We start from the raw sequence: 13,949 nt of genomic DNA, 5'->3' as shown, positions 1-13,949 counted from the left end.
TGGCAAATCCTCCCTTTTGGGACTTTGTGATGACTAACTTTATGGGAGAAATGTCTCCTGCTGTTCCTCTGATCCAATTGGTTCATCTGATCATATGCTTGTAAAAGTCAACATCTCTCCGGCTATTCTCGGAGAGGTGCCTCAACACTGGCGAGTCTGGCATTTTACTCAGGCAGATTGGCAGGGACTGCAAGTAGCCATCTCTCTTCAAGGCTGGTCTCCCATATCTCCTGCCCCTGATGCTAACTCAGCCTGGGAATTCTTCCACAGAAACCTGCTCTCTCAGACACAGATTTATCCCATCTCATCTTCAATTATCCGACCTTTCTTCCCACTCATGCTACAATGAATTCTGTGGTGAGGTAGTTCTGGGCCCAGTCCTATTCCTGATCTGGCAAATCTGACCGAAGGCAATGTCAGTGCTTTTCAAACTTCATTCATGAACTTTCAAACTTGTCTCCCTCCTCTAAAACCTGGTAGTGCCTTGGTAAGTCAGTCTCTGGAGTACGCTCTCCTTCCCTCAGTTCCCTCTCTTCAAATAGCATCATAGCTCTGCTTGTGAGAAGACTGAATGATGGAAGACTTCTGTGTTTGCTTCCAAATCTTGTGTCCTCAATCCCTCCTGTTCTGCTGGTCTTGCACATCCTTTCTCTGCCCTTTTCACATGGTCATTTGCACTAGGTCATCTTCCATCTGCTTGGAAATCTGCTAACATCACCGCACTACATAAAAAAAGGTGCAAACACCTATCCCCTTAACAACAGACCTGTCATTTTACTTCCAATCATCAGCAAAGTCGTGGAATCCATTATTGCAGTTGATACGAAAACCTTCCTTTTCTCCAACAACCTCATCTCAAATCACCAATTTGGTTTCAGACCAGGTTGGACATGCCGTTTCAACTCACCCAACAATGCCTGGAGGCCCTCAATGTCATCCATGAGTTCAGGACAATTTCTCAGGACATATCTCATGCTTTTGACACAGTCTGGAATGCCACTTTCCTCTCCAAACTTTCTGCCTGTGACATCCAAGAGCAACTCCACACATGGCTTACTCACTTCCTCCACTCTCTTCGCCAACGTGTGGCACTCAACAGAATCCTTTCATCTCCTCTCCCTGTCTCGGCCAGAGTGTCACCAGGCCGTGTTCTGGGCCCAGTCCTATTCCTGATATTCATCAATGTCTCTGACTCTCTGAAAAATTCTCTTCATCTTCAGTGACCTGCAAAAGTATTCACCTGTATTGTATTCAAAAGTGACCTGCAAAAAAATATTGAGGGGGCTTGAGCTTTTAAATTTTTTTTTTTTATTTTGTATACAATGTCGAGGCTCGTATGAGAGCCAACACGCATAACGTACAAGGGGAGCAGGAGATAAGAGGGGCGGGAGAGGGAAGGACAAAACAGTGGGGAACAGAGACATGAAGAGATCTGTGGAAGGGAGAGGGATGGGGCGGGATACACGGGGTAAACAAGATGGACACTACAGGGACTTTCAGGAAGGAAAGCAGGGAATTTGAAAGAAGTGGTTTTGGATGGGGGAAGATAAGAGATGGTGGTGAACAGCTGTTAATTGAAGAATGGAGCTTGTGATTGAAGGAGGGAAGAGGGGATTGAAGAGAGTGTGGGAGTTTGTTCCAAAGGCAGGAAAAAAGAGGAATGAAAGAGTGAAGGTGAGCAGTGATTCGTGATTTTGGTCGTTTTACCAGAAGGGGGTTGCTGGCAAAACTATGGAGGGGGGGGGACATATCGTGGACATAGCAAGGAGGGGGCGGGGCTGGAGAGGAGATGGTAGAAGACAGAAAGACCATCGACCAGTCTGCGGTGAGAGAGTGAGAGGCCCAAAGACTCAGCCTCATCGCGGGAGATGCCAATCATCCAAAATCCCTTGGTTTCCACAGCATGAAGCCGAAAAATGTGGGAGGCAGGAGCACCAGCCCAGAGGGGAGAGCAGTACTCCATCAGGTTGCGGCCGAAGGCTTTGTACTTGGTCAGGAGCTCAGGTGGGCTGAGGAAGGACCTTGCACGACGGAGGATTCCCAGTCGGTGACTGGCTTTGGAGGCCAGGTTGGAAATGTGGGTTTCCCAGGAAAGGTCATGGCAGATAGTGAGACCTAGAAGCTTGAAAGAAAGGACTTCTTCCAGAGGATTGTTGAGAAAGTGGATGGGGGGGGGGGTTCTAAACGGTCCTTTCAGAGAGTTATAGTGAGAGTGTGAGATTTGTCTGGATTGAAAGACATGTTCCACGTGTTGGACCAGTTTGTGATTTTACCCAGATCTGCAGTGAGCGAAGAAGCTGCTGCTTGCCGGTCTGAGGGATGACAGATGGTACGGCAGAGGGTGGAGTCATCAGCAAAGAGAGAAAGAGGATTTCCCAGAGAGTGGCAGACATCATCTATCTATAATTCCAGCAGTGTGTGTGTGTGTGTGTGTGTGTGTGTGTGTGTGTGTGTGTGTGTGTGTGTGTGTGTGCGTGCGTGCGTGCGTGCGTGCGTGCGTGCGTGCGTGCGTGCGTGCGTGCGTGCGTGCGTGCGTGCGTGCGTGTGTGTGACAGCTGTTTCTCGACAACCACTGGTCCGATCTCATTGAAACTTGCCAGGTATATTGCTGGGGACCTGAGGATGTGCCTTTTCAAGGTTTGATATTAATCAGACAAGTGCTTCCCAAGTTATGGCCATTTATTTACCAACCAATGACATGACACGTTGCTGCGTAGGCGTGGCTGTGTAGGCCGGTGCGCGGCCGGCCGCCGATGACGTCACGGGCCGTGCCGGTTGCATGGCAGTGGATGTCATGGCAAGCAAAGACAGGGAGGTAAACTTGATTTTAATTTGGATTTTAATTAACTCTGTGTGTGGAAGTGTGGTTGGCGCGAGAACGCGAGAGCGAAGGAACGGCCTGCGCGGTTGTCATTTCTGGCTCGCGGTTTGAAAGTTTTTATTTTTTTTTGCACGTACGGCCACGCACGTATGGGCACGCACCTACGGGCATGCACTAGTTGATTAAAACCAGAAAAAGAACAGGGCCCAGAACGCTGCCTTGAGGAACTCCAGCCTGGACAGGAAGAGGGGATGAAAGAACTCCATTTAGGGCCACACGTTGACTGGGACAGGAGAGGAAATCTGCGAGCCATGAGTGGAGATGGCCTTGGATACCATAGGAAGAGAGTTTGGTGAGCAGGGCAGGGTGCCAGACTGTGTCAAAAGCACGTGATATGTTCAGGGATACGGCTCGGATTTCATGTCTCGCATTGAGGACATCCATCCATTGTTGGGAGAACAGAAGCAGCATATTCAGGGAAGAGTGACCTGGTCTGAAACCAAATTGATGATCAGAAATCAAGCCATTGGAGAAGAGGAAGGATTTGATGTCTGAAGCGATGAAGGATTCCATTACTTTTCTGATGATTGGGAGAAGGCTGATTGGTCTGTAGTTGCAGGGATCTGTTTTTGCACCTTTTTTATGCAGAGTGGTAAAGTTTGCTGATTTCCAAGCGAATGGCAGATTAACTTGAGCAAATGAGAGGGTGAACAGACCAGAGAGGGTGAGCAACAGCAGAGGAGCAGGTTTTTAGGACACGTGGGCTGATGCCGTCTGGACCGGTTGCAGAATCTGAGTCGAGGTTTGACAGCAAGCTCTCCACCTTGTCAGACGAAAAAGACACAGAGTCCAGGGACAGTTGGGTGTGACCTGGTGATGTGGGTGCAGAAAGCAATGGGTTTCACACACAAGATTTCGATGCAAACACCAAGTTTAGGCATTCAGCCTTTTCACGTGCGGTATCAGCAGTGCGGCCATTTGAGGAAAGGGAGGGGATGGAGGGGGAACATACACCAGAAACAGATTTGATTTTACACCACCAGGATTTTGAGGAGGGAGAGAGACTTTGAGAGTTCAGACTTGATTTTAGAAAGATGTTAGTAGGGTGAATATACTGATTCTGGCTCACTTTTCCCCATGTAAATGAATGGGGGATTTTCAGCGATTCCCTTTTTTTTCCCTAAAAATAAACCCCCTTTTTATCCCAAGGTATATTTATTTGTCTCCCCTTTTAACCTAGGGGCTCTCTATTCAAATAACCCATACAACAAGATAAAGATTTGTTAAAGGTGATTCTAAAGAAATATCTGAAACGTCTAAGCCTCGGGACACTCTTTATCAAATAACCGATGCATATTGTTTAGCTCACTCATTGAACCTATAAAGATTTGTTCATTCTCAAATTCCTTCAATAGTTTAATTTTCTTTGCACAATAATCCCCATCTAAAATATTGACAAACAAAACATTTGAATCTTTATATTTTTTAAGATACCCCTTTTGTGCCATTACGAAATGATAAACTTCTCTTAATGCTCTTGTTTGACCACCTCCTGAGCCACATATCATTTTGAGAATATAGTAAATTGTTTTTTCATTGTTCAATTGATAACCATCAAAGTTTTCAGTCCATTCAAGGATATTCATTTTTTTCTTTACATCCTCTAACTTACTAGTTTTTAAATTGATTCGCTTATTTGTTTTATTTACCTTTGTTTTAGTTATTTTTTCAATAAGACTTATTTGATATTTTTCACATTCATTATGTTTTCCATTTATATACCAATACAAGACTGAGATTTTCTCCACTCTTTAGTTTGATTAATACTTGGTCTAACCATTTATATATTGCGAAAAAATGCGGCGGTAGCCCTTAAAAAACCCTAACCCATCTTCCCATCGTTAAAACATAATCTATTTTATACACTCTATCATACAATATCCATATGGAACACAATCTATTCCATTATCTAAAATAAATCTCTTATCATCAAAGGCTCCTAATGCCTTTTTATTTACTTCTTCACTATATATGTTATGTTTATAACTTCTTATTGTATTCATTTTCCTATATTCTTCTTTCTTATTCATCAAACAATTATAATAATTTCTAAAAGTTATTGATTTCTTTATTACATATTTCTTTATTCCCTTTAACCTCTTATCAATCTGATCACCATACTTATAAGCATATGCCTTTGCTCTCAATCCAATAAACTCACTCATTACTTTTCCACCCAACTCATCCTTAAACTTACCAATAACCTTTTCATTCTTTTTGGAAAATAACTCACTCTTCTTGCTGAAATTACTTGTATCATATACTCCAATATTTTTCTTCATATCTTCATAAACATCATCAGTTTTTATATCTAGGATAAAACTATCAGTGTCCATATACAACAATGAAACATTTTCACCATACTCTTTCTTTAAGTCATTATACAAATAATCATACATCAATATCTTTGATAAATCAAGAACTGCTGTTCCAATATAAATTGGTTTATCCATTACAATACTTTCCTTTTTCATATGAATTGCAGAAAAGTTCTCTGAAAAAACCTCTTCTCTCTCAAAACTTGGTTTATTTATCAATCTCGAAGCTTCTTTCCAAGATGTTGCGAATCTAATGTTTTGCCTGTTTCTAACATTTTCCATAGTCTTTCCAAATACAGCATTATTCATTAATTTATAAAAGTCCCCTTCAAATTTTACTTTTGTATTTGCTCTCATATCTGTATTGAATTGAATATACTTTTTCACCCAAGGACTTTGTTTAAATTTTAAAACTCTATGAATTTTAGCTACTCTCAATCCTTCTCTCAAAAACTGTTTTAAGCTTCTCTGATGCAAAACATATCCCTCTTTATCATAGAATGTTGTTAATAACTTTTCTGTTGATTTGCCTTTAATATTAAAACTTTTATGATAATCACTGAACCATTCTTTCTTTGGGGTTTCTTTCTCACATGCAAAAGGAAGATCTTTATGCTTATTATGAAGATCACTCGGGTACCTCAAATCAACTTCAAAATAATAACCTTCTTCTTCGTCATTCAATTCCTCTTGAGAAGAAATAACAATATTCATCAAAGCCTTTTCATAATCGTTTTCTTCCACCCACTCTAATTTACCATAAGGCAGAGATTGAGACATTGCCCATCCATACAAATTATTAGCATCAAAATACATCAAATAATGACTATCTTTTTCACTATCATAATTTGGAAGATATTTATTATTTGCTTTAGCATATCTTTTTGAACATACTTGTGATATTCCACCTCTCTTGGACTTCTCAATCATCAAAAGCATATCAACATCACTGATTAAATCTATATCTTGTTTTGTCATTTTCAACATTGCACTCCAAGCTAAACCAGGAGCTGTGAAATAGTGGGCAGGGTCTAATCCATAACAATTTTTATTATGACAGAGTGATCTAAAAGCTTCAAACACATCAGCTAACAATAAAACATCTGTTTTTAGATATAAATCATGATATTCTCCAAGGTTCTTTATCTTAAATAATTTCCATATTTCTTGTGCGTGTTTATATTCCTTATCACTTATCTCTTCTTCATAAAGGTTATTATAGAAACTTTCTTTTGATGGAAGTTGTGTTTCTTTAAATCTCATAAATGAATCCATATAATCATAAGGATAAATTCCCTTACTTGCAAGAATTTTCTCTTTACTTTGAATTTCATTCCTTGTTTGAATTTCCTCTCTCGTAAGAATTCCTTCTTTAATCAGAATTTCATCTTTAATCAGAATTTCGTCTTTAGTTAGAATTTCATTCATTGTTCGAATTTTCTTTATAATTAGAATTTCATCTTCAGTTAGAATTTCTTCATTAATTAGAGTTTCCTCTTTACTTTGAATTCTCTCTTTAATCTGAATTTCCTCTTTAGTGAGAATTTCCTTTTTTGGAAAGAATGAATTAAGATTTGGAAAAGAGTCCGTGGAGCTTAGATTTGATGCGAGGTAGGCGAGTGGTGTTCCCATAAACTTGTAAGAATCAAGAAACCTAATACGAGTTGTAGGTTTTGTGAATATCATTTTTGTAAATGAAATATACTTTTGACTTGTGTTTGTTATGGCAGAAATATTCCCTGGTGTTTTTGAAAGTTCATTTATAAATAGATGTGTATCATAGTTGGCGCTGTTGTGAAGAAAGACTGGAATAAAAGAAGGTAATTTATAATTAAGATTACAACAGGAATGAGCGGGACCTCTATATTTACCAGTAAGATGACAATGATCCCTAACTTTAGACTCCTTAATTTCCCCCTCACAAATATGACAGATATTGTTCTTTCTAAATTCTAATTTTTCTTCTTTGGTTAATTTCATCGGTTCATTTGTTTCTTTCATTAATTTAGTGAGTCTTATACAATCCTTTTCTAATCGTTTTACAAACTCTTGTGAAGCATTTTTTCCACGATAATGTTCAAGTTTGTTATACTTTTCTCCAACAGATGATTTGATATAATAACAGAAACCACAAGGAATATGTTTTTGATATTTATTTGTATATGATTCTTTTGGATTAGGAGAAGCAGTATTAATCTTTTTAAGGATACACTCAAAATCAGCGTATATCACAAATGGGTGCATGATAGATTTATTATAATCTTCAAAAGAAATCTTTTCACCAGGTTTAGGCATTGTAATTACAGCTGATTTATGATTACTACAATATTTTGAATGTTGTTCTAATCGTTCTTTTGTATGAAATGAATTAAGACATCGCTTACAAGGATATATTTTGTTTGCTGTTCTGAATACCTGAGAAGAGATTAATCTTGATAAATTATTGATGTATGTGTAATGTGAATTCTTTCCAACACTAAAATATAAAAGATCAATGTGTGTTTCTTCATTTTTATAGTTGTTTGAAATTTTTAATATTTGGACTTTGTTTGTTTGTATCCGTTAATCCATATACATTAATAGAAAGATTATTCTTTTTCTCAAATTTAGGAATATCTGTTAGTGGCATTGGGAATTTAAAATCTTTAATGTCCAAGGTATTCTCATATTTCATATATTGTTTTACTCTTTCTGAATTACATTTTGGTGGATGTAAGTGAGCAAGAACAGACCAGAGAAAACATTTATTATCATTATTCTTAATATTAACAACTGCCTTCTTTCGTTTTATTTCTTTTGGTAATTCAATATAAGAAGAAGCTTTAAGAGGGTTTGATTTTAGAATGTGTATATCTAAAAAGATGATTTTTTTAATATTGAATCCACTTCCTACCACTGTATTATCAACATCCTCCTCTTGTCTTGATAGTTCTTCATAAACCCCACTATTCAAAAAATCTTGAAATGATGTTATAAAATGAAGATCTGTTCTCATATAAGGAGTTTGTTCTTCATCTTGTCTTTTCATATTCATTTTCACTCCCATATAAAACTTTAAAGTTTTCATTTCTTTTAATGTCTTTTTAATAAATTTTTCAACATCGGGTTTCACTATTTCAATTGATTCAGCTATTGATGATGGACCGGGTGATATTGATATTGATGTGGAGCCACGATTAGTAAACAACAAATAAAAGAATTTAATAAGGGTAAATATAATAATGGTTTTGCCCTTGTTTATCTCATGAAAACAGAAAAAACAGGATTATATATAATAAGTAAGGAAATACAAAATGATTTAACTATGGGAAGATGGGGAGGTGTTTCGTGCCATAATATTATTCTAACATATATTTCTAATACATAAATGACAGCAAGAAGGCTTCAAGAAAATTATCATTTCTGTGTCCAAGCATACCTTCAAGAAAAGGGTATTCGGTATTTTAATAAATATGTTCTACAACATAAGAATGAGGTATTTTCAATAAAAGATTGGCATTATGCTGATGTTGATAAACCGACAACTTTAGATTTAATTAGAATGTTAAATAATGAAAAAATTATAAAGTTAAGAAAAGGTAAGGCTCTTTTAGAAATTCAAAAGAAATTTTATTGGTTTCCTGTTGTAAAAAAAATTATGTTGGATACAGGAATAACAAGAAATCCTGATGAATATATGTATAATATTCTATGGGGTGTAAGCGATTCAAGGATAGTAAGGGATGAGGAAGGAGTTGAAGAAGAGAGGGAAGAGGAGGAAAAGGAGAAGGAGGAGAGGGAGAAGAAAGAGAAGGAGGAAAAGGAGAAGAGAGATAGGGAGGAAAGAGAGAGAATAAATAAATATCAAAATATGGAAACCAGTGAGATTCAAAAAAGAATAGGGGTATTACAGAAAATAACTCAACCCACCGAGGAGGAATACAAAGAATTAACAAGTCTATTTGCAATACTTTCGACAAGACTATTAAAATCCATATCTTATCGATTTTAATTCAAGTTTTTCATTTTTTTTTTTCTTAAATAAATGGAGGAGAGAGTGAAGGCATTTCTAAGGATTCTTTATGTTTTAAAAATTAAGATTCAAATGTGCATGTTGGAAACTAAAAAGGTTTTTGCACTCTGCAGGAATTTTTCTCATAAATAAATGAGTTATTGTCTCAAATGTAAAAAGAAAACTAATACGAAAAATATTTCATATATTAAAAGTAAAAATAACAGGGTTATTCAAAAAGGTATATGTTCGGTGTGTGGTTCAAAAAAAAATCAATTTATCTCCAAACACAAACTCGGAGGAGATATACAAAAGTTTTTATCAGGAAGTAAATTTACAACTACTGGAATACCAGGGGAATTACATCTACCAGGGTATTCTTTCTGTGGTCCAGGCACAAACTTGGATAAAAGATTAGATGAGGCAGACAATCCTAAATCCTGGAGTCAGCCTATCAATCGAGTTGATGAAGTGTGCATGAGACACGATATTGATTATGGGAATACCACAACGTTGGAAGAAAAGCATGAAGCGGATAGAGAAATGTTGTATAATTTGTCTCTGATACAAAATCCAACCTTGAGAGAAAAAGTTGATCGGTTCATTGTGAAGAAGATGATCAGTGCTAAATTGAAACTTGGACTTGGAAATTCAAAAAACTTATAGGCTCTAATGATGCCATTAAGACTGAAGAGCAATTAGCTGATGAATTACATAAACCAATATTCACAAAGTTTCAGAGAAGGAAAGTTTATTCCAAGGAAGTTGATTATATCTGGTCTGCTGATTTGATTGAACTCAATAATGATAAGGGGTACAAGTATGCTTTAACCGTTATTGATTTGAGGAGTAGATATGCGTGGGTTGTCCCTTTAAAAAACAAAACAGGTAATACTCTTATGTTAGCTTTTCAACAGATATTTAATAAAAGTAAGAGAAAACCTAAAAAATTGTGGACTGATGAGGGTAGAGAGTTTTATAACAAGACATTTATGAATTTTCTAAAAAATAACAGTATTACATTATACAGTACCTTTAATGAAGGGAAGGCAGTTGTTGTTGAACGTTTTAATCGTACCTTAAAAGAGAGACTATATAAAAAATTCACACAACTCGGTTCACAACAATGGTCATCTTTTATTCAGGATATTGTGGATAAGTATAATGACACGATTCACACGTCAACAAATATGAAACCATCAGAAACATTTACAAAATTAAAATATGACAAAGAGATTAATGTCAGAAAACCTAAGTTCAAAGTTGGTGATATCGTAAGAATATATAGGTGGAAATCTCATTTTGAAAAGGGTTTTACTGAACGATGGACGAAAGAACTTTTTTAAATTGTTGATGTAATAGATACGGTTCCTTGGACTTATAAAATATATGATTTGGAAGGGGAAGAGATTTTAGGTTCATTTTATTCACAGGAATTACAAAAGACAAAACTAAGCAGATAATATCCATGGGAGCAATGGGTTGTCCCTTCACTCCCTCCGACTATACGCCTTTGTGGACACTAGAGGAACAAGTCCGAGGTGTATTACAGTATATAATGTGTGTCAAGGGGGACGTTCTTAGATATGTGAACCCCAAACACAGAATCCTCAACTGAATAGTCAAGGCTTAACTTTTGTTTGTTGGTGTGTGTGTGTGTGTGTGTGTTTGTGTGTGTGTGTGTGTGTGTGTGTGTGTGTGTGTGTGTGTGTGTGTGTGTGTGTGTGTGTGTGTGTGTGTGTGTGTGTGTGTGTGTGTGTGTGTGTGTGTGTGTGTGTGTGTGTGTGTCAAGGGGGACGTTCTTAGATCTGTGAACCCCAAACACAGAATCCTCAACTGAATAGTCAAGGCTTAACTTTTGTTTGTTGGTGTGTGTGTGTGTGTGTGTGTGTGTGTGTGTGTGTGTGTGTGTGTGTGTGTGTGTGTGTGTGTGTGTGTGTGTGTGTGTGTGTGTGTGTGTCAAGGGGGACGTTCTTAGATCTGTGAACCCCAAACACAGAATCCTCAACTGAATAGTCAAGGCTTAACTTTTGTTTGTTGATGTGTGTGTGCGTGTGTGTGTGTCAAGGGGGACGTTCTTAGATCTGTGAACCCCAAACACAGAATCCTCAACTGAATAGTCAAGGCTTAACTTTTGTTTGTTGATGTGTGTGTGCGTGTGTGTGTGTCAAGGGGGACGTTCTTAGATCTGTGAACCCCAAACACAGAATCCTCAACTGAATAGTCAAGGCTTAACTTTTTTTTGTTGGTGTGTGTGTGTGTGTGTGTGTGTCCCAACCCTCACATTCAAAATCTCAACCCCAACTCAATCCTCGCCCAACACAATGTCTTTTTCAAAATGAGATTTCCACCTATATATATATTTTTTACGTTTTTTTTTTTCTCTTCTTCCAATTCTGTCTTTTAAGGCTTTCAGGTTTGATGACGTAGAAAGGGGGAGTAAGCCTGCACTTTCTTCCCAGAATGAACAATGTATATTTTTTATGTTTTTTTCTCTTCTTCCAATTCTGTCTTTTAAGGCTTTCAGGTTTGATGACGTAGAAAGGGGGAGTAAGCCTGCACTTTCTTCCCAGAACGAACAATGTATATTTTTTTCTCTTCTTCCAATTCTGTCTTTTAAAGCTTTCAGGTTTGATGACGTAGAAAGGGGGAGTAAGCCTGCACTTTCTTCCCAGAACGAACAATGTATATTTTTTTCTCTTCTTCCAATTCTGTCTTTTAAAGCTTTCAGGTTTGATGATGTAGAAAGAGGTAGTAAGAATTTTCTTGATAGGTTTAGATCCCAAAGAGTGGTCGCATTTCAAGTCTTCAAAATAAACCCAACTTTCCAAGTCTCCAAGGTATAACCACATTCCTGTTGAGTTTCCAAGATATGTATCACATTGTGAGTTATCAAGCCAGAACCCACATTTCAAGTCTCCATAAATATAACCATCTATCCAAGACTCCAAGGTAGAATCACAATTTCCAGAAATATAGTGGGTTTCAGTGATAGATCTCACATAGTATAACTGTGGATCATCAAGGAAATCTCCATTTTTCCAATTTTTATGGGTTTCAGTGATAGATCTCACATAGTATAACTGTGGATCATCAAGGAAATCTCCATTTTTCCAATTTTGATGGGTTTCGGTGATAGATCTCACATAGTATAACTGTGGATCATCAAGGAAATCTCCATTTTTCCAATTTTTATGGGTTTCAGTGATAGATCTCACATAGTATAACTGTGGATCATCAAGGAAATCTCCATTTTTCCAATTTTTATGGGTTTCAGTGATAGATCTCACATAGTATAACTGTGGATCATCAAGGAAAACTCCATTTTTCAAAATGTCTGAAAATTGTGAGTCTCCAAGGTAAAACTTGTATTCTGGCTCATCAAGGTATAACTTGTTCAGGGGGTATTGTCTTGATAACTCACAATGAGTACTATTGTTGCAAAACTCTTTTTCAGGACTTTGCTGGTCTCCAAGGTATAACTCTTTGGTTGGATCATCAAGGACGAACTCATTCTGTGGGTCTTGGTCGCTCATATGGTCTTCAACCAAGCCAACAATTTCGCTCCAAGTTGTAGCAAAAGCAGTATTTTAATTTCGTATTCCAGATACAATTTCCTGTGAGAGAAAATAATAATGTATTAATTAAGTTATTTAATTATTAAACGAGTCGATGTTTAAAAGGAACTAAAAATAGGAAAATAAAAATCTTACCTCAATGGATAAGAGGTTTGAATCCAGTTCATCAACTTGAAGGTTTAGTTCCATACAAGTCAGAGAGTTCCAAGGAACCCCAAAGTCATCCCACTCAAGGTCTTGGTCGCTCATAAGGTCTTCAACCAAGCCAACAATTTCCCCCCAAGTTGTAGCAAAAGCAGTATTTTCATTTTGTATTTCAGATACAATTTCCTGTGAGAGAAAATAATAATGTATTAATTAAGTTATTTAATTATTGAATGAGTATGCTTCAATCAAAGTTTGAAAATAGGAAAATAAAAATCTTACCTCAACAGATAAGAGGTTTGAATCCAGTTCATCAACTTGAAGGTTTAGTTCCATACAAGTCTGAGAGTTCCAGGCAAGCACACAGCACACCATTGCCAGCAAAAAAATGTTTAAAATGGAGCCTGGGCTTGAGGCTTTTATAGGGAAAGACTGTTGGGTGTGGTTTCCTGTGGAAATTCCCTGGTGGAATTTCATAACATGCTGGAAACCATTTCATAACATGGAAACCATAGAAACTGAAACATGCTGGAATTTTCTAGTGATTTCTTTGTGAGTCAGAGATGAACTGGAAATGATGTAAGAGTAGGTGGGCGGGGCTTAGAAAAAGTGGGCGTGGCTTAGGAAAAATACCTCATGAAAAGTGGGCGGAGCTTAGCAAAAGTGGGCGGGGCTTAGAAAAAGTGGGCGTGGCTTAGAAAAATACCTCACGGGAAGTGGGCGGGGCTTAGCAAAAGTGGGCGGGGCTTAAAGAAAAGTGGGCGGGGCTTATTGAATACCTTGTGGAAAGTGGGCGGGGCTTAGCAAAAGTGGGCGGGGTTTAAAGAAAAGTGGGCGGGGCTTAACAAAAAATAACCTGTGGCTCAGGAGGTGGTCAAACAAGAGCATTAAGAGAAGTTTATCATTTCGTAATGGCACAAAAGGGGTATCTTAAAAAATATAAAGATTCAAATGTTTTGTTTGTCAATATTTTAGATGGGGATTATTGTGCAAAGAAAATTAAACTATTGAAGGAATTTGAGAATGAACAAATCTTT

At 37.4% G+C, this 13,949-nt stretch overlaps 1 protein-coding gene across 1 annotated transcript; it reads right to left on the bottom strand.

The window, feature by feature from the left end:
• Nucleotides 1-10,895: 10,895 nt before the first annotated feature.
• LOC147017897 (uncharacterized) lies at nt 10,896-13,598 on the bottom strand. Its single transcript, XM_085896960.1, has 2 exons — nt 13,195-13,598; nt 10,896-13,098 (listed from the first exon to the last, which is right to left on the bottom strand). Exon 2 carries the CDS (start codon nt 12,724-12,726, stop codon nt 11,557-11,559), a length of 1,170 nt encoding a protein of 389 aa, XP_085753086.1. The 5' UTR covers nt 12,727-13,098; nt 13,195-13,598; the 3' UTR covers nt 10,896-11,556.
• Nucleotides 13,599-13,949: the final 351 nt, after the last annotated feature.

This window comes from Eptatretus burgeri, chromosome 10, assembly GCF_056783735.1.
Source record: "Eptatretus burgeri isolate ZD-2024b chromosome 10, Ebu_testis_v1, whole genome shotgun sequence".
In the NCBI taxonomy this organism is placed as follows: Eukaryota; Metazoa; Chordata; class Myxini; order Myxiniformes; family Myxinidae; genus Eptatretus; species Eptatretus burgeri.
This window is presented reverse-complemented; position numbering and strand designations above follow the sequence as displayed.

Excerpts from the sequence above, each read along its gene's own strand:
- LOC147017897 (XM_085896960.1), bottom strand. The coding sequence starts at position 12,726 with ATGAGCGACCAAGACCCACAGAATGAGTTCGTCCTTGATGATCCAACC.